Here is a 22,481-nt window from a genome sequence, read left to right as displayed (position 1 = left end):
TATCAAGATTAAAAAGAATGTTTCTCGTAATGTTATGCTATGAATCGGATTATTTTATTCGAAATAACGTTTATTAAATTAAAAATTCCTAATGAAATTATAAGAAACATACTTGAACATTTATCTTAAAAACATCTTGTAAATCTCAATATAATATTAATTATTAAAAAAATATTTAATTGTGAAAACAGAAGAATACATCCAATTTATTTTTAATTTTCAGAAATATATCTAGATAATAATGAATGCAAATATTTATTTGATTTTCGAGAAGAATATGGAAAATGTTCATATAAATCTAATAACAATTTACTGAATAATCATGCTAATGATAAGCATTAAATGCATTGCTTTTTTGACAATAATAATTTTTTTAATAGAAAGCTCAGAAATCCAGGACAAAATTATTGAATGGAAGCTAAGGGAAATAATTAAGGGTTTTAGGCGTTCGAGATAAAGGGCAATGAACTGATTTCAAATGACTGATCTCAATATCGGAGAATATTCAGTTAGGTAGCATGTGATCTATATTGCGACAATCCGTTGTGATTAATACTTGTCGTTTCAAATACGTAATATCCAGATCTGTCCAATCTACTAGTGAGTGACAGAGAACTCCATTTGAACAGTAAGATATGAACTAGAAATATGAACTAGAAATCGGAGATTACATATGCAAATTCTCAGTCAAGTTTGCGAATGATTTTCACTGCAAAACAAGTATAAAACACTTAAATGCTACGAATTTACAATTTATTTTATCTTGAGCAGATGGACGCAATTATAAGAGTAGATTGATATTTCAATTTTCTTTTTTATAATGATAGATAAAAAAAGTTAATTAGTCTGTTTCTGTTAATCAATCGTTCATATTACTTAATCTTTAAAATAAAACCTATATTCACAAAAAAAAGCCTCTGCAAAGATGCTTATTTAAATTGCAAATATTGATAAAACAAACTTTCTTGGAAAGAGTTTAGCAATCATTTTATTTTTTCATTTATTTCATTCTCGCAAAAACATATGCATTAATTCAATCATACATTCAATGTTAATTTCAATTTTAAGCAATATATTCTCAAAACATCTAATTCTAAATGAATTTCATAAATGAAATACTATAAAAAATAATTTTATTATCTTTTTAATTACATTAATGAAAATTAACTAAACAATAAATAAAAGAAATAAAGTTCTTCTTTGGATTAAGAAACTTTAATTAATAGTAAAGAATGTACATTTCATATTTTTCTCTTATGATTTTTGTTAAGTGCAGGGTATTATTTTTATTTTTCTAGATTCAGTTAAAAATTATAAGAAACATTTAAATAGAATTTCTCAAAATTGCACTTCATAAAAATATTTAACAAATTATATTTTAAATTTATTTTTTAAATAATATTTTTAATATTTGAAGAATTTGTATAGAAGATGAAGAAAGCAATTAAAAGAGAAAACGATTCCTCATAAAAATTTCTATTTCCGAAAATAATTAATAAAAATTATCTATTGCTATATATATGACGTTCTAATATTTCCTTTATTTTAAAGAAAATGAAAATAAGTGCATGAATGGAAAAAAACATATTTAAATTCTTTAAATTTTTTAAATTTTTATGGCTATAGAGTAATTTATATAAAGGGAAACAATGTAACTTTTAAATAGTCTTCTGTATTTACAATAAGTTAAAAAATCAAATTATTTCCTTTGTATAATTTTCATTTGTTTGTATAAAAATGTCTTGCAAATTTGTCGTTATTAAGATTTTTTTAAAGTCTGAGGTACCCAAATATCTAAATCAGCATAATCAAAATTCTAAATCAGCATAAAATAAACGTGTAAATAATACATCAATAAGTTAGTCAAATCTCTATTTAGAAATCATTAAAATATTCTGATTATTCTATAGCGTGCTGTTTTATGTTTTACCAAAATATCATTCAAAATCATTAAGCTAAATTTCTATTTTTCATTGTATAATGTTATAATTAATTTAAATAAAATTTGCCATTATATATTATCAATCAATGAGAAAACATAATGAAAAGCATTTTAATAATAAATGGAACAATCCGTGAGAAAATTATACATTGTTGTATTAAGTGTAACTTTTGTGTCAGACAGCAACGAAAAAATATCATAAGAAATCTCAAACATCTTAATATTAATCTTTAACATAATTTATTTAAAGATAAGATAGAAAGAAATTGATTAAATCTTTTATTCAATGAGTATTTTGGTCACTAAAGAATATTGAACAAGAAACTGATAACAGTAGATAAAAAATTAAATACGATTCTTCAATTAAATTTCAATCATGATATTTTACGGTAGGATTTTTGAGCTCTGAAATGGCTCAATTTACTTCTATCGATTAATATGTTCTACGGAAAAAAGAAATGGCTCTCTTTGTCTTGCAATCAAGAACCTTTGCTCTTTAAAAGCAATTACTTGTATGTTTGAAATGAAACTCTTCAGGTTACTAAGATGAGGAGTCTGATAGAAATAAACTAATCTATCTGTAAAAGACTAAAGTTCTAAAACATGATTATTTTTTATTTAATACCCTTAATGTTTGAACAGTTTTCTTTATAAAACTGCTTGAATTTTTTTAATATATTTTTGAGAAGTTACTCTGATTTTTATATTTGCATTTCTATATTCTTTAATGATATTTTATATCGTAAAAGGTTTTTTAAAATTTTAGTCTTTGGTGGAATTCCCTTGCGAAATATTTCATAAATTAAAACATTATTAATATTTTTTTTTAAATTTGATGTGATAATTTCTTAATTTGTTCGACAGTTCCTGATCTAGGAAATAAGTAGTCCGTTCATTTAGAAATAATTTACAGTTGTTTCAATATTTCTCAATAAAAAAAAAAAAAAAAAAAATCCATAAAATTTAGCAATAAAACCTCTATATTTAAAGAATGGAAATAAATGTAGCCAATATTTTAGTTCAAGAACTAGATAATATATTTAATAATCTACCGGAAAAATTTTAAACAAATAATTTGATAAACAACTAAACTAAAGATTTTCTTTTGTTTCATATCTCTTTTTAACCAAAAAAGCCTTTTTTTTCTAATTAAAAGCAAGGTTTTTATCATTTAAGTTTACTTAAGTTACATTAATTTTCGGTTTCATTTAGTAATTAATTCGCTTTGCCGTTAGGAGCTTGTGCGCCAAATTCAGTTCGAATTCAGCGATAAATGTAGAATAGTATAGAATTCAAACAGACATTCATTCCACTTTCTCTCATATTTATATATTGTAACATATTTAAAAGGGCATTTCCTTTATTTGAGAAAAGTAAATTACTCATTGTATTTTAATAAATTTCATATTTTAAATGCGGAATGATTTTTTTCAATAAGGGATAAGAGATAGTAATGAATAAACCTATATTAAATAAGGCATTTGTTTTTCAAAGGTATTTGGAATTAATAAAGCTTGAAATTCGGCGCAAGACAAGAATGAAAAGTTAAATATTATAAACTAATAGATTATTACATTTATCAATATAATATGACAAGGCATACTGGATATAATCAAAATAAAAAAAAAGTAATCGTAATAATAAATATTTATTTTATCATTTGTCTTTTTATCGAAATCATAATACCCTGTTTCTAATCGATTCACCTTGAAGTTTAATTTTCATAAGCCCCTAGAAAATAGGACGCCTTAACTCTTCTTCGACATGAGTAATAATTTTGATTGGGAAGAAACCAATTACTAAATCACGGAACGAGTAAATCCTAAATTAATGAGTGTTTTCTCAAAGGCAATGAAGATTTCAAGAGTAATTAGTAAACAGTTCAACGAAGTTCCTAGAAAATGTGAGAGAAGTTGACGGCAGTTTTAGGAAAGAGTAATTTACCATTAGCGGAAGTTAGTAGTGCCCTTCTTGTTAATATGGAACCCCGTAGGCAATACTGATATGAGCGGGATGACTCTCTGATAATGATATTAATGTTTTTATTTCAAAGAATCTTAATAATAATCGGTCGTAATAAATCAAAGTTTATGAAACTTCTTGAAAATCAAGATCCAAAGAGTCAGTTTTATATTTTCCATATCAAATTTTTGATTACTTTCCTGGAATTTTTTTTGTTTTTTCGTTCAGAACAGTATTTTCTTGCATTCGAAATTGCTCTTCGTGCTGTCGCTGAATTAACAAACAGTTTTCTTTTTATTGAAATCAACACAGTTTGTAGAAGTATTACTGTCTATTCTTACCTCTTTTGGAAAACAGATGGTTGTATTTATTTGATGATTAGAAATCAAATTAAACCAGAATTAGATCTTTCGAAACCAAATGATTCAATTATTTTAAAAATCAATATAATAATTTGAAAGACTATTGCTCAAATCTTCTTTTGCATCACATAGGACTAGGAAATTGAAATAAAATAAATTGGGTTTGAAATAAAGATATACTTATCAGTTTGTTGAAGTATGCATAAATGCATGCTTTTGTAAAAATTTCGCTAACACTTAGAAAATAATATATACTTGCTTTGGAAGCATTTCGTAAAGCAAAGCATCTGTTTTCTTTTTTTCTTCAATAAGCTGATCTGTTCTTTCATCAACTAAGACTTCCAAATTATTAGCATATTTCTCCATCATCGCCAACATATTGTCGAAGATGTTAGGCTTCCTAGAAACATTTCATAATTTGAGAAATATTTAATGTTGTTTATAATTTACAACAGATACTATATTCGGTTTATTTTAGCGAGTCAAAAAATGTTTAATTAACTTGAATTCAATTTGAATGTTTTGATTTAAAAATTAAGAAAAAATATGTGATTGAATATATGATTAAAATTATATATCATTATATATATTATTATCTACTATTATAAAAATTGAAATTTTCATATACGTTTCAAAATTATGTGTAAAACCTAAAACTGAATTAGAATTTCACAGTGTAGTCGAGTTTAAATTTATTTAACTATTAATTTCACGAATAATTTTTTAAAAATTTGTTTCCCTTTTTCGGGTTAAAAAATAAAATTGCATATACAGACAGTCTTTTAATTATTTTTTTTTCATTCGTGTGACTTTAGGCATTCATTATTTGGTAAAAAAAATGTATTATATTGGAATATTAAATCAAAAAGTTATACAGATGGAAATCAAGAACTTTAAAACTTTAACTAGGCATTATTGCTAATCAAATATGTATGCAACATAATAGTTTCACGAAGATGCAAAGAATAACAAGTCAGAATGTAACACTATATCAAGTTTATTAGCTTTAAGCAATTCGTAGCATGCAGGTGAAGTACTGATTCCACTGCTTGTGGAACTCAGACTTTATACCTTTACAGAATAATCTAGAATTATAAAGAAAGTCATAAAAAATCCAGAAGCTTCTAGAACATTAACAAATGAATAATAATAAATTCAAATTAAAGTTCAATCTTTAAATTAATGTGACTTGGCTGGGATTCGAACCCTCGACTTTGCGTGAGCTTGAAAATCTTTGCGTTAAACATTTTTAAAATTGTATGATTAAAACACATTGTAAATAAAGAAAGCAATTAAAAACTTTGAATTTTCAAATTCAGCAAAATACTATACATCGTTGAAGTCTCGGCTGATAAATATTTTGTTTTTCTATTTTTGAAATTACTGGTAATATAAACCATCGCATATGATGCTAAATTTGACATTAATGTCTTTATCATCAAATTATTCATGTTTCAAAATATACATCTCAGAACAATTCGAAGAAGAATGAGGAATTTCAATAAGACATATTTAAAGCTCCATATACTAAAATTTTTCTAAAAGTTGCAAATTTATCCCTAATTTAAACTAATTCCTATTAAGAGCAATCTACTTAATATATTATTAAAATTCCGTTCTACAAAAAATTGTGGATGCAAAACTATAAACAAAAAATGGCGTATTGTAGCTGTAACTGAAAAATGACAAATGGAATAACCGAAATAAAATTGTATGTGGAAAGTGGTTAAATAAAATCAATTTCTCTTACATTCCTTTCCGCATAGGTCTCAATTTCGTTCGAATGGTTTTGAAGTCTGGTCGATCCTCTGGATCCTCTGCCCAGCATTCTTGCATGCAATCAACGACACAATCGAAAGAATCCTCCAGTTTAGAGATCTTCGGGCGAAACGGCGGATTCCGATCTCTTCTCATCACACATTTAATAATTTCTAAAAAAAAAAAAGAGTATACTCATGATTGGGTTTAATGAAATTCTTAACGATTATAGAAACAAATTACTATTTAGCCAATATATGGAGAATTGCCGTTGTCCTAGCATAGGGGTAACTCGTCTTACCCGTGATCTGGGCGTCCTGGGTTCGAATCCCGGTTCGGGCATAGTTGTTCTTCATCTGTGTTCTATCTGTGAGGTGTGTGAATGTTTCTCCCTCTAAAAGGGGGTTGTGCAAGTGAATGTGTGAGTTTCATATTCATATGAGCTAGAAGTCAGACTTCTGCCCTCGGTTGCTCAAGGGTCTTTACCATCAAACGCTATTACCACCCCCTTTTCGTGGTAACGCGGACACAACATCATCATGGAGAATTTCTTGTTGATACAAAATGAACAAGACGTAGTTATTCCCAAAAATGAGACTTAACGATATAGAAACAGTTAACATTTAAATCTTGGTTGGAGGATATTACAATAAAAAGGAAACACGTGACACAAAAATAATAATGTTATTACACATGAACAATTATTATTATTTAGATAATGCTCTGTTTACCAATATTTATTACGAGACTTATATTGGCATCCTTAAAATCTACAAAAATTTGCAATAAGACTGCATACATTTAGATGCATTAGCTTATGATTAGCTTATGATCTTCAGAATAAAATTTATCTTGATAAATTAATTTTTAAAATGTTATCATCAGTCAACAATGATTACCACTGTTTGAACAAATATTATATCGATAGATATTGATGTGACATGATGAAACGAAAAATACAATCATCGATGAAGGCTGCCGTTCAGATTGTAAGTTCAGTGTCGGCTATGTTATTTTACATGGCATTTAACGTGTTAAATAATTCCATAAAAGAGGATTTATTTTCAAATTTCTGCAATTTTTTTTTAAATATCATATCGAATGAAATATTTTGGTGTTCGATGTAAATATTCGATGTAAATATTCGATGTAATTGTAAAAAAAAAGTTTCTATAAACTTATCGAAATAACGTTTCATTTTATGTTTCATGGTGGGAATATTCATAAGTTTAAGTTTTCAATTTCATTATTCCCTTCTGATTTGTATGCATATTCATAAATATATAATATCAAAAGATATGACTTCTCTGTTATTTGTAATGAGATATATTAGAGACATTGCAGACAATCACTACTTTTTTCTAACTGAACATTTAAGATTCTTTCAAATATATTGGTATAAAATATATTTTGAATTCAATTTTGCTATTCATTTCTAACGTGGTATTATGCACTTTTCTGCATAATACCATGTGGCAATGTAAATGAGTCAAGGTTTGGTAAAAGGAGGTTTGTTTATTCTGGACCCATTTCCACGGATAAACCTCCTTGTGTATAGAAACGTTGATTCTGACTTTAGACTTGAAACTTCTATTTGTGTGATGTGTAAGTGTCGAGAGATCTAGTGGTAAAAGTATTCATACTTTCAATCTAGGCTAAAAACCAAATTTTCCATTTTAAATAGTTCTCATTTTAATGTAATTATAGTAAAATAAAGTAAATATCATTTATGTGTTGACTGAACCTCTCCAGTTGTGTGATTATTGATGGTGATGATATGACTATTTTACAAGCCCAATAGCAAAGGAAACAAATTATGCGAATATAGCATAAGAATCAATTTTAAAGAAAATGTTTAAAAATTAATAATTTTTTAAAGTTATGAATGAGAGTTTTATTATTACCAGATGGTGTCTTGTCTGTCTGACCAAATGGACCACTGCGAGCCATAATTTCGTACAAAATGATGCCAAATGAGTAAACATCTCCCCTTTGTGTTCCAGAAGGTCTAGCATTTGGGTCTCGTAGTAACTCCGGGGCTTTCCAAAGCAGTTCTGAAAAAAAAATGTATAATTTCGTATAAAATCTTGCATGTTCTGTAAATTTAACAGAGGTTATTTTATTCTTGTTGCAATACATTAAAAGAAGGTGGTTCTCTAATTTTGATTTAATAACATGAAAATAATTAAATATTTGCAAATTGTAATTGTAATTACACATTACATTATTTGCAAATCATTTGAAATGAAGGTTTGGAATATAAAATGTGGCGAATATAAAAGTAATTACTTAACATTTTTCTTTTATCGCTTTCAAAACTTATGAGATCTTGGATATTTTTTAGGTTGTTTTATAAGCATTCAAGTTGTAAATGAGGTCACAAAACAACTCAAATATATAGAAGAATTAATCTGTTTAAAGAAACTATGAAGCAGATAAAAATACGCCAATGTTATATTTAATTTATTCTTTTACTACTTACTACTTTTTTCATTTAAATAAAAATTAGCATTTGAAGATCATAGTTACTTTTTTTTAAATACGGTTTAACCCTTTCTAAGGCCGTGGGAAGTATTCTTCCCACCAAATTTATCAATCTTTGTATGAAATTATGTAGGTTGGCATAAGCTCTGACACATTTTTTTAGTAAGTCAGAAACTTAGATGCTTCAGTTCTTTATCTCAGACAAAATGATGTGTCTTGATTTGTTACTTAATTATTAATTAACCAAATTAATTAATTAATCAAATTAAATTTGTCTAATATGCTAAATGAATCTCTTTTCTTATTCTAATTTCAAGCCTAAAAATATTTTAACATAATAGGACTAGAAAAAAATGGCCCTTTAAAGGGTTAAAGAATTTTTTGTAATAAAATTTTCTTGAATACTATATAATAAAAAACTCTTTCAAGGAACTAATACTGTCATTCTGGGTAAGCTAACAATTAATTTATTTATTATATGCATTACAATGGAAAAAAATTGAGAATAGTTTATAGCTTATTTATTTGTAGATAAAGAGGATGCTTAATTTACAAATTACTTTTTACAGTCGTTGTATTTCTTGTGCATGATATAGAACCTTCTTTTCGTGTAGGCGCTTTTAAGTCTGAATCTCCTAATGGTATAGTTGAGATAATGACGGAGACAGTAAATTCTTCAGCATGACAATAAATGCACGAGACCGAGCATCCCTTTCTTTACCCCAATTCCATGTGTTGTAGCTATTTACATGTATATTTTTGAATAAATTATGAAAGTCTCTTGAAAATTTAATTGGTTTACTCTTATCTTACTATTGACTTGTTCTAATAAAATTTGCAACTTTGGTCATGAAATAAAATAAAACAATCATTTATCAAGTAATTATATTTCTGAGCGTCTTATGCACGTAACAATAAACATGGAAACAAATGATTATCTCAAAGATGGATTTGGTTTAAAATTCAATATACGTTTACGGTTTTGATAATAAAATTGCGTACACAGAATTCATGCATTCAGATATATCTTTTAGCTAATTAAATTATCATGTTTATAAACAGCCAAAGATCTTTCAGACACACATAATTCCAAACACGTGACTTTCGGACCCGGGGAGATTTGAAATTTAGTAATTTGTCAAAATCTAGAGGTTAAATCTTCTACTGATTCAATAAATTTTCAGTTTATTCGTATAAAAGAACTCTTTTATTCGATAATGTAGATGTAATTTGCGGGCTATTTATTATTTTAGAATAAAATTATGTTAAATTTAAGCAAAATTCACATCCGACATATTTCCCATTTTTACGGCACATTTATCTTTTTGTTATATATATACATTCTTTCCTAAGCGTTGTGGAAAAGCTAATTTCTAAACCATTAGAAATAAGTATATATTTTCAGTTGAAAAAAAAAGTTGTAACAAAATAGAATCTTTTTTCACAATTAAAGCATCTGCATAACATAATTCAAGAAACGTAGAGGCAAAAGTAAGACGCTTCTGCACTAATTTGAACAATTTTTATTAATCCTAAGCTGAATTAAAAACAATACATCATGTAATTATATTTCACTTAATAAATTTTATCATTTATAAATAATTTTATTTTATTATAAAATTCATCATATTATGAAAGTAAAATTCGTGCATGTTATAGACATACTTTGGATTTAATTAATTTTACTAGTGTGTGGATACTATAATTATTATATAATTGGAAGAGTTTAAACTATCAAAAAATATCGGTATTACTGAGAAATCTTTGCATGGGTATACGTTGCAAGCAGTCCAGTAAACTCATTGAAAACCGATGACATTTTATTCCGTAATAAAACCGTAACCTTTATTCCGTAAAGACACGGATAGAAAATCACAAAACAAGGTGAACATTAAACAGATCTTGTAGAAATCAATAGCACACAGGAAATATTGGTTGGTTGGCATTTGAGATTCATTGGCACAAAAGCCAAATGTGGCTATTCTGCTCCAAACATATGATATACACGTAAAGAGTAGACCGTTATTAACCCACTGCAAAAGCACACTAGATCCCCGAATGAAGTTAGAAAGATTTCTTAGCGGTCGATTCTCCAAAAAAAGAATTCACTACATTTCACTGACTCGTTTTAGATTCTTGCGTTATATAGATTTTCCAACTAGCACCGAAAAGCAAAGATAGCTCTTCAAAACTCGGTTCCAGATAGAGATATCTCCATAATTCTTGTATTTTGAGAATTTTGCATTTTATAAGCAGTAGTCACTAAAGTGGAATTATCGTAGTCTCTAAAACGGTAGCTATGCTAGCCAAAGCCGGAGTCATTGATCTGGCATCAACTCAGCATTGAATTAAATTACTGTAATCTCTCTTCCTTACAATAGGATTAATTACACATGTTAACAATATTACAAATTCATAATATTATTGAACCCATATCCACTGTATTTCAAATATCCATCGCATTCAGCAAACCTATGCCTTAAATTTGATATTATTCCATGGTATATTAACTTCGATCAATTTGTCATATTAACTGACTCTGATTTAATTGATTTATGACTTTTTTATGCATACAAATACCATATATGAAAATAAATTCAATTTTAAACGAGCTTTCTTATTTTTAAGTATATTTTATATGTACTTTTCAGAGATAGAGAAAAGTAAGGCTTCAGTATTTTTCAGTTATTCTAAATTTTTATAATTGTAACTTAGATAAAAAGATATATTTCTTATTAGAATTAAAATGATTATTTCCAGATTACTATCCACTTATAAAACTATCATATAGTACTGAATTAGAAAGATATTTGGTGTTTTTCTATAACCATTAATGCCTCTAATAATCATTTGTTCTATGCTTCAGTTACTGTAATAATTATTTGTTCTTTAATCCGTATAAAAGTTTTCCAAGCTGAATAATCTTGATAAAATTAGCTCTCGAATTTGAACTTAAGAGATAATTAAATACTCAAGATATAATTAAATTCTTCTTATTATAAAAGAAATAATTTATTGGAACATTGTTAAGTGTTTATTTCATTACTAAAAAAATTAGAAATCTTACTAAAGAATTGTTATTATCTTTGTTTAAAAGTTATGAATTAAGGTATAATCAGTGTATAGAATATTAATTAAATTTAATCTGTTAATCTAATTAATCAGTTTATCTAATTTTCGTTTTGTGTTAAGAAAACTCTTGAAAAAATTCAACACTACAAAAAAACGCTAAAAGTATTAAGTATGCAAACTGTGATAGTAATCGAATTAATTCTGCTAAAGATTACTTTCAAGCATTTTTAAATCATATTTTAAGACAGACTCACTCATAAATAATTCATAGAATTTAATTTATTGATAAGTTTAATTCGATTTATCTCAGAATAAATCCTGTTTATAATAGAGCAGGATTGCCAATAGTTTAATTCATGTTCATTGATTATATTTATTATCTTCTACAATACATTCTTCATCAAATATAGAGAAATATTAAATTATATATTTGCTATCGTCATGCCATTGAGAAAATATTTAAAAAAAAAAACTAATTTGATATATACCAGGGAAATATTGCAATATATTTGCATTTTTTAATAATATAATTTTCTTCATTTAAAAGGTATTCCTGTAATTCTTTAAGTCAAAAAATATGTTATGTATTAGAAGACGAAGATTTATTTGATATACGAAAAACAAAATCAAATATAATGCAAATACACTGTTTAATAACAATTCCACAATAAGGGTGACTAAAAACAGAGTTTCCTTTTGATATTTTCAGAAACTCTCCTCCATACACTATATTATACTATTTATATTTTTTTAAAAAGTAAATGAAAATTCAGATATAACAAGAATAGTTTCAATATAGCAAATATAGAATAATATTATTTGTTCTAAATTTAGATAAAAGGCAAAAATTTTCTTTCATCCAAATCCTACAAAATCTCATGATACATCCAACACATAATTACATGCATATCTCAGATAATTTAATTTTAATGCCAAAAAATAAATATTTCAACTGAATTCAAGCAGTATCTAAAAGTATGACCATACATATTTTTTTTTAAACACTAATGTCAGATAAATTGCCTTTTACCAAAATAACTCTAATAAGTGTTTGGAACTTATCTACCTTCTTTTTTCCTCATAAAATATCACTTTTGAAGATAAGAATTTGAAGGCTTGGTGTTTATATATAAAAGTAATTAACACTTTATATTTTTACAATAATCTCAAAGAATCTGTGTTGGTTCATTCAATAACTAAACGAAATTTGACGAAATCAAAGGATATACTTTTGAGTATTTAGAATATTGATATGTATCATACTGTTGTAATCATAAATTACTTGCGATGAGCAACTGAAAATATATTAGACATTAAATTTATGTATCTACGATTTAATACCATTTTTTTCTTTATTTTTGCTTATTTTTTCAGATCAATTAATTTAATGAATATGCATTTAAACATTTAATATCTCAAAATTCTTGAATGGAAATAATCAAAACACATTTTTAGAAATATTTTTTCGCTTTTAATTAAAAAAAATTACTCACAAATAATATCACAATTCTAAAACTCTTATCTTCTGAATTATGTATGCTTTCTCTAAAGCCTGGTACTTTCAATTATTAAATATGTCTCGATCGTGAAATTAATATTTACGTCAATAAATATTTAAATTCTGGAAGAAATGAGTTATTTATATTTAAGTATAATATGTGAACAGCATTTTTTACTCAAAAATTAGTTTAAAAAAAGAATTTTCATTTACAATCTAAATCTTCTTATTTTAAAAATAAAGACTAAATATTTTATCTTTTTTTATATAAATGGTATAATATTCATTCATAAAGAATAATATAATATCATTTTAATTAATTATAAAATTCATAGTTGTAAAATAATTATGGGGAAAAGGCTGACTCTTTATTTATATCTGTAATCTTGGATGAGGCAAAAATTTTCTTATACTTAGCATTAACATACAAAAGTGGTTTTATAACTAGGGTAATGTTTGTTATATCGTGCAAAACGAAACAAACGCAGAAAACAATTATTAAACATTTTATCCATTAAATATTGTGTTTCGAGCACATCTGTAAATAAAAGAAATTCATCATATTTAAATATCAGTTCCAAAAAAGTTAAAAAAATGTGAATGTTAAAAAATTCAGTCTTTATAAGCATGATTAAATATTAAAAAAAAATTATTAAAATATACTTAAAATAAGAGTTTTTAAGTTAAATATTCATTTCTAGCAAAGCAACCACAATTTGAAATAATTTAAGAAATTTTGTAAAGAATTAAAACCAGCGAAAATATATTAATTGACATGGCGTATTGATGAGAGAAAAATATTTACTACAATTCTATTTTAAACCATCTAAAAATCGTTACATTTAGTAAGAAATTTCATTACATCATCTTTATGCTAGTGTCCAAGCCGCGTATAATATTTGTCTTTGTTTCGAAAACTGTAGTTAAACTTCAGTCCTCTTTTATTCATTTATTTCACAAACGCCTCATTTTTTATTACTGAATACTGATTGCACATTTTAATATAAAAAACAATTTCGTTAAAATATAAATAATGTTTCATCCACGCCAGACATATTGAATATGTCACGAGGCAGACGAGAGAAAATAAATAATAAGATGTTATGACTTGAACAAATTGTTGATGTTAACATCCTCTGTCAGCAACAAATAAGAAAACAAAAAGAAAGCAATTTTACATAGATCAGCAAAAAATCACACTGAAATAGGACAGCACCAGACGACATATATCTTCCTTGACTTGTCAGTAAGAAAGTTTCGAAATGTCCCCATATAGTTTTGATTTTCATTCTATCATTATTTATCTGTCTGAAAAAACACTCTAAATAGTATAAAACTAAATTTAAAAAAAAAGATTTTTATGAAAGTCAATTGATTTTGTAATTTGTCGTATTGTTTTAAATGTTACGCTGTAGTATGAATATTATTTTATGAAATAGTAAGAAATTAATGAATCAAAAATTCTTAAACAACTACTTAAATTTATCCATAAGGTGCTAAAAAGATTTTTTTATCCATGGCAATAGTTTATAATTGAAACTTGGCGTCACCTTATTTCTTATGCTTATATTAAAATAAATAAACAGAAAACTTTAAAAATTATTAATATAATGAAATTGTATATACAATCTTATAAATTTTCTTCTTTCTCAATTTATCATTTTACTTTATAATTTCAGTTTATTTTTATTTTTTATATTCTGGATGTTTAATTCAAGAAATTAGTATGTATCTGTAAATTGTAAAAATATAATATATGAAATTAAAAACACAAGCAATAAAATCAAAAATAAACTTCTCTTGTTAATTCCCAGTTTTTGAAATGATTAACGGGAAGTGTTTATGAGAACTTAAATGGTGCTTATTTAACGCTGAATCGTGAGTCATTAAATAGTATGTTTTTAATCCTGAGGAAAATTATTGCACTCTATTTATTCAATTATTTCTTTTTGGCATTTCTATTTTGCAATTAATACACTTGTGTATGATTTTTAATTTCATAAATTAATATTAGAAATAAAACAAATGCTTATAATGTTTTTCTTTCCTTCCCAGGTTACTTCATATTTGTTATTATATATGTTCCTTCATCATGGACATCTTATATAGAAAACTCGAAACAAAAGGTAAGAAAATATTACATTTCTTGATTCTAAGTTTTCACTTATTTGAATCGCCGAAAAGTTATGTTGATTATTTAATGCATTATTAAAAAGATGTATTATTTACTCGATGATGCTGACGAAGTTATGAAAGATACTATTTGAGTACAATCTTTTGCGATTTTTTTTGGTAATTAATCACTGAAATACGGTAAAAAAACAGAAACCCCAAAAATCTAAATGTGTATTTCAGATGCCATTTTTCCGAATCAACAAAAAAATCAAAATTTGGCATAGAACAACAATCGTAATCAGAGAAATTTGATATAAAATTTCATATATATTAAATTGTAGAGTTTTCGAATCAACGTGTTTACACGCTTGTGAAAGTACAGACCTACAGACGTCCATCTGCTTGATGGATTTGCCTCCAAATTGACACCATTTTACACTTTAGATATTATATCTGCGAACTAAATCATATCCATGTAGTCTTCTTCATTTTATAGTTGTCATATTAACTTGCACTCGAATAGACATATTTCCTCGAAATTAACTCGGTTCGAAATTTGATAAAAATTTATAAATTTGAAATAGTCTTTTAACCAAATTTAATCCATTTAACTTAAGCGTTTTTTATTATTATCCTAAATGACAGCCAGGTAAACCTAACTCCAAAAATTAATTTTTCGAATTACGAGAGATGGAAACAATGGAATTCTTCCAAAATCTCGAGTTCGAATTTTCTAACAAATTCTTTTCTTTTCGATATTTTATATACTAGAACGAAAAAAGGGATTAAATTAGCAGAGTTATTTTAATAAAAGAAAGATATGAAGGATATTCACTATAGATAGATATCTAATGATCCATTTTATTGTCAAAATAAGAGCTCAAATAAAATTTCAAATTAATCTCAATAATTTGTCTTGGGTTTGCGCACTCTTAATTTTAATTCATTTTATTAAAACATTGGATCATAATATAAAAGAAATACACTTACTCTTTTTTCGGATATAATAAGGGAATGAAAAATGCTAATTCTGAATATTTATCTGTAAAATAACTATAAAATATATTAGAAATGGATGCAGCTTCATAGTAAAATATTTCTCATTCATTATATCCAGAGATTTCAACATCATCGAACGCCAGCTACGTCTCTGTCATCGTCTAACCCTTAGAGACATCAATGACGTATAAAAACCAACCTTACTTAAAAAGGGAGGAGTCTTCAGCCAAATTTTCGGATTAGAAGCAAAAAAAAAAAAAAAAATGCTGCTAAAGGGTGTCTGAAAAAAAAATGGCTTTCAACATGGCATGGTTTTGGCCATTTATGTTTTCAATACCGAAGATTCTTCCCGAAATATTTTTACTTTTACCCTTCTTCTCAATCTTTCTCTATAATCCTAATTCTTGTTTAACGTTATCGACGTGGTATTTTTGCCACCTACCTTAGATTCATAAACTCAGTAATCCTAGAACAGTGAATTAAAAAAACGCTCATCTAATATATAAAAAACGCTATAATAATATTGCTGTAGGAAACCATATTATTATTTTAACCTATAAAATAATAAAAAAAATACTTTATAATACTAAAATATAATAATAGTGTCCAGTTATAGAAAAAAATGTATGAAAATTAAAACAGCTTCTTGCTGCTCCTTTGTTTTGATTTCGTATAAATATATGTGACAAGCCTGAAATTTATACTATTATTTCAGCATATCTAAAATAAAAGTAGAGAAACATAAATATTTGAAAATATGTTCACCTATACAAAATCTGAGAATTTCATTTTAAAAATTTGATTATCGATGGATGCTTTCGTCTGTCTTCGGAATAAAATTACTTTTCCATTCCATGAAGTGATTCCTAAAGTTTATCAATATTCCGTAACGAAATTCAGTGTGGAAATTTCTCATCTTAAGTTTACGTATTTTTTCTTGATAGCTAATTTAATTTATCAAAATGCTCATTTCTATAGAAATTTTATTTTTTTATTATTTCGTTATATATAAATTTCGTTCATCAGAAAAACTAAGAACAGGAAAATCTCTGTTAAAAGAATAATAACAAAATGTGAAGTTATGGTCGCTGTTATATTGTTATGGAAAAAAGAAAGGAAGAAATCCCATTTCTGTAGACTAGAAGAAGCTCAAGTTAAGATGGAAAAGAACAGAATCTAAAACATTCAAGCTTTCATTCTCTTTTATAATCCTTGTAGAATAGGTTTTGTTTGACTTTATACATTTTCTGATAAGACCCTCTGAAATATCATCCGATATTATCCATGGAATATTTCATTTATACAGCAATTATTCTCGTATAATTTTGACACATTACATTTCATATACACACATTACATTTCATATATACATTCACATTACATTTCATTACACATTACATTCATGATTTTAATCGTATCAAATTAGATATATGGATTTGGAATGATCCTGGAATATATTTTGGACAGTAGGAGTAGATTTTTATTTGTATATTTCATTTAACGCTCATAAATGTCGATTTGGGATATACAGTATCATGCTTTATTTAAGATAATCACCTTATCTGTACGATAAACATCTGTTCGATGTGAATTTTCTATAATATTTATTCTTGGTCTGTGTTTCTTCAAAGAACTAACTGCGAGAGGGTAATTTATTCCAAGATGAATTCTTTGGATAGTAATACTCCTCGCTGTAAAGGAAAGAAATGATTCTGGTATTTATAAGTAAGTAAGTATTTTGCATTTATTCGAGATGGGTCCTCATTAAGCATAAGCTATTGTGTTAAGAATATTACGCAAAAGAGTTTTAGAATAGAGAGCTTAAGCAACAGCGCACTTACATCACATCAGGCCTGCCTTCTCCATACCAATTAATACAAGTTATGACTTCGGAGATATTCGAAATCAAGTGGGATACAGAAATCCAAGGATTGGTCATATGATTAAAGACAACGTTTTGCAGAATTGCTTCACATTAGTAAACATACGCTTTGTTCTTAGGGAATATGCAATTTTGTAATTTCAGATGGTAGATAGTAACAATAACGGCTATGTTAAAAATAAATTTGTTGTTGTAACCAAAAAGTGCACGTATTTTTAAATTGCAACTTATAAGCATTACTCACTTTGTACCCATGTTTAGCACTATTTCATTAGATATTTTCCCCATATCATTTCTTGAGTCACTCATAGAATTCTACACTTCTTCTACATAAATAGGTGCAATTGTTATGGCAGTGATTCCAAGAACCAGAAACCAAAAAATTCATGCATTGCTGAAAATTGACTCCCAATTTGACTCATTTTGAATTTATAGAATAAAGCTTTGAAATTTCTATGTAGAAGGATATATCATGCATGTGTTTACCCACGGTCTTTCATTAAAAAATATTTTAAATCTGCTTCTTCTTTTTGAATAACAATCTATAATACAAAATCAAGATATAATGAAAATTCTCAGTGGATTCTGTCCACGGAAAGGGAAATTTATCATAATTAAGAATGTTTGAAGGATATATTTTTACATCGAAAGCATAAAATAGTGCCAGGATTTTATGAATGTGAATAATGAGCTATTAAATGCCCCTATTGAAAATAAGTTTGAATGAATGAAAGACACTTTGGCATTTGAGGATAATTTATTCACTGACGCGAAGAATTCTTTATTATCCAAAATAAGATTAGCAACTTTGTTTTCATTTAAATTCAGGAATGGAAGCAGAAAACTTGAATTGATGTAGCTTTACCTGAGAACTTTTGGAAGATTTAATTTCAGCCTGTTGATTAATTAGAATATTTTATTTAGCACCTTTCATCGTGGAGAATAAGATTAACTTTCATCCTAAAATGCAATTTTAATTTTCTGTTAGAAGATTTAGTTTCTTTATTCTAAAACAAACAATTGCGATAAACTCCATGGCAGAATAATTTCTTTGAATTTTATCTATAATTGATATTATCTACAAAATCAATTATTAATTTTGCCTTGTAGAAAAATTAAATATTCATTCAGGTATGGTGAGAATATGGTTTTACAGGTTTTTTCTTATATGAGCATTCTACTAATTGAAATGGTAAACTATTAGTTTCTTGAGTAACTCTCAATTAAAATGTTAAAAAAGTATTAATGTTTAAAAAGAATAAGAAGAAATATAGTATTGGTATCTTCTTATTCACACCACAGGTGTTATCTCTCATCAATATGCATTAAGTTCTGATTCTAATTACAAATTCGTGATTCCGAAACCAATTGTTAAAACCATTTCTTGATAAAAGCTATTTTCATTACACACCACTTTAAATAGGAAATGAAATATTTGTTATGCAAAAATATTATAAAGGTTTTTTCACATTTTTGAAATGGATAATTTAGTGCTTCTTGTTATGGTTTCGAACTCGATTTTGTAAATTCATTGAAATAATAGAGACATAAATGAGAATATGTTGCTCATCAGTTTTATATGCGCAATACAAAATAAGGTAATTGTCTTTTCTGTCTTTAATTTGTGATTCTTTTCAAATAAAAGATACGGTGTTACAGGAACTAATCTTCTTCAAATATTGTCTTTCACAAAGTTTTCTCTGATTTGAAAACAAACAAACAAACAAATTATTAATGTTTGCAGAAGGTAAAGATGAATTTTTTTCTCTGCAAGATAAATTAACAAAATTTCGTGTTCTTAATTTCCTTCAAGAATACAATTTTTCTGTTTTGGTGGTAAAGCATTAAGGGATTTAAGAGCAAGATTCCAAGTCAGATTTCAAGACAGTGGTGTTAAAATATCATTTTTTTTCACATTTAAGTTACATTTTTAAGTAATTATTCTTCTAAATAGAAATGATTTAAAATAGGAAATGATATAGTCATTTCTTAAAAAGAAGTGCGTAGAAAATATTTTAATATTTTATTCAATTATATTAAACAAAACGCGAATAATTTATTTTCGATTTTGTAACGTTCAATAAATTTCAAACGAAGTTCAAAATTTAGACAATAAATCGTGAACGAAATCCTTAACTCACATTAATCTGTTAAACAAAACGGATCTGCTTTAATGTTGCAGTTGTAGAATGCACTGCAGCAACACTTTTCAAATAAGTAAATCATGGAGTAAATTTCTTTTAAGTAAATCATTAAGGAAAAAAAAACATTCTTCTCAATAGTTTTTCTAAACGAATAATACATAAATATTCAATATAAAGAGCCTCGATAAAGAGAATAAAGCTCGTGTTCATCAACTGTAAATAAATATGGAATATTTTTATCGATCTATGAAATATCATCCTTTCTCTCTGCTTGTATGTATATTATATACTAGCCGCCTTTGGCGACCAGCCGGTTCGCCAATCTTAATGTTCGTTAAAATTTTAATAATTAAATATTTTATGCAATTTCTACTTTAATAGCTTCTTCATCAAAATATTTTAAAACTTCAAATTTTGATTATCATATAATTCATTCATAATATTATAAAGGCCTTCAGTCATAACGTAATATGTATCTCTCATTTTCTGTTAGCACCCGTAGAATTTATGCTTTAAATTAAAGTGGAAAGAATTTATCTTCAATTAATATAATAATATTTTTTACTGAAACAAAGCATTTTTTTATAATCTGATTACTAAAAATAGAGTCACTCAGCGTTTAAACTTTATGGGCACTAAAGAATATCTTTTTAAATTTATGTAATATCTCAAGAGTTGGTCAACAAAATTTTCTTAGATTCATTATGAGCAGATCGATTAATTAACAATGTTTAAATTTAAATGCATCAAACACTAAGAAAATAAAACGAATCGTTTAAAATAAACGGTTGAAAACAGGTTTTAAAAAAACTACTTAAAACTATAAGCATATACAAAAAATATATAACTAACATAAATACAATTTACTTACAAAAGCATGCAACTAACCCAAAAATAATTTAAATCATCCATTGATAACGTTGTCATGGCAACAATCAGAACAGAATGCGCATGCGTGAATTTTCTTCGCCGGTTACGTAACGCAAATACGTGATTTTTTCTACGCCAGTTGGGGTAACGCTATGCGGATTAGAAATTTTTAATTTCCTTTATTCTGTTTTATTTTAATTCAAAAGTACTTCAGAATGAATCTGAAAGATTGATTCATTAACAATGTTCAATTTTAAATGCATCAAACATTAAGAAAATAAACAGAACCGATTGAAATAATCCGCCGAAAAATTTTAACCCTAGCCTCATTACTGTTGGGAGAAAAAAAAACAGAAGCATTTCTTGGGGATAATGGAAGATTTTTTTGGCGGAAAAGTTGGCGGTGGGGAAAATGGAAGATTTTTTTGGCGGGAAAGTTAGTTTTTAATTAATAATTAAAATTCTAATTAAAAATTCGAAAAAAGAAACCCCAGGTGCACATTCCCAACCTCCAAGGTATACATGTACCAAATTTGGTAGCTGTATGTCAAACGGTCTGGCCTGTAGAGCGCCAACACACACACACACACACACACACACACACACACACACACACACACACACACACACACACACACACATTGAGCTTTATTATAAGTATAGATACAGATATACAAAGGGATTAAATAAATAGTAATTTCTGTAAATTGGTATCTAGTTTTAATAAAATTAAATTTCTATCTAGTCTTAATAATTACAGAATGATCTTTTATATCATTCTGTATAAAATTATAATTTATATTACTTTTATTAAATATAATTTTGATTTTTTTTTATTATTTTCGTCTTATATTATTACTAACTGCATTTGGTGACGATTTGATGCTCTGGGATTAATGCCTGTTAAAAATTTAATTGCATTTTTTGAATAATTATGATTTATTATTTTTTTCATCAAAATATTTTTAGACTTCAAATTATGATAATAATATAACTCAAACCGTTTTGCTCATTTTATAGTGCATTGTCCTAATTTTCTATCAATATCTTTGAACATCCAATTATGGCACAAAGAAGTGCATCAATATAAAATTTAATTCGGATGTTATATCTTAATTGTAAGTTCAGAAAATTAAAAAAAATTACTAAACTCGTACCTTATATCGAAATCAGTTCAGCATGGAAAAATAAGCCAAAATTCCATATCCCGATCATTAAGAATAGATACATATTAATAGCAACAATAAAAATGATTTGAATTTTATTTCAATTATGAAATATATTGTTAGAAAATACGCCTAGCATATTTTTAAAATGGAAAAGAAAATTATATCATTGAAAAGTGCGAAGAAAAATATATTCCCATGATACGTGTATTTTTTCTAATCAATAA

At 26.4% G+C, this 22,481-nt stretch overlaps 1 protein-coding gene and 1 long non-coding RNA gene across 2 annotated transcripts in view; one reads left to right on the top strand and one right to left on the bottom strand.

Moving 5' to 3' along the window:
* Nucleotides 1–22,481, bottom strand: part of LOC129966636 (guanylate cyclase 32E-like) — a 332,599-nt gene that overhangs the window by 20,762 nt on the left and 289,356 nt on the right. Inside the window, exons 14-16 of the mRNA XM_056081138.1 lie at nucleotides 7,929–8,078; nucleotides 6,017–6,197; nucleotides 4,526–4,666 (exon numbers count right to left, since the gene is read on the bottom strand). Coding sequence (XP_055937113.1) covers nucleotides 4,526–4,666; nucleotides 6,017–6,197; nucleotides 7,929–8,078 — 472 coding nt within the window. The remainder of the gene's footprint in view (nucleotides 1–4,525; nucleotides 4,667–6,016; nucleotides 6,198–7,928; nucleotides 8,079–22,481) is intronic.
* LOC129966646 (uncharacterized) overlaps nucleotides 1–22,481 on the top strand; it is a 185,862-nt gene that overhangs the window by 160,463 nt on the left and 2,918 nt on the right. The window contains exon 2 of the long non-coding RNA XR_008784284.1: nucleotides 15,134–15,204. This is a non-coding gene — a long non-coding RNA (uncharacterized LOC129966646). The remainder of the gene's footprint in view (nucleotides 1–15,133; nucleotides 15,205–22,481) is intronic.

This window comes from Argiope bruennichi, chromosome 1, assembly GCF_947563725.1.
Source record: "Argiope bruennichi chromosome 1, qqArgBrue1.1, whole genome shotgun sequence".
NCBI classification, from domain to species: domain Eukaryota; kingdom Metazoa; phylum Arthropoda; class Arachnida; order Araneae; family Araneidae; genus Argiope; species Argiope bruennichi.
The sequence above is the reverse complement of the archived record's forward strand: the minus strand, read 5'-3'. Positions and strand labels throughout refer to the sequence as shown.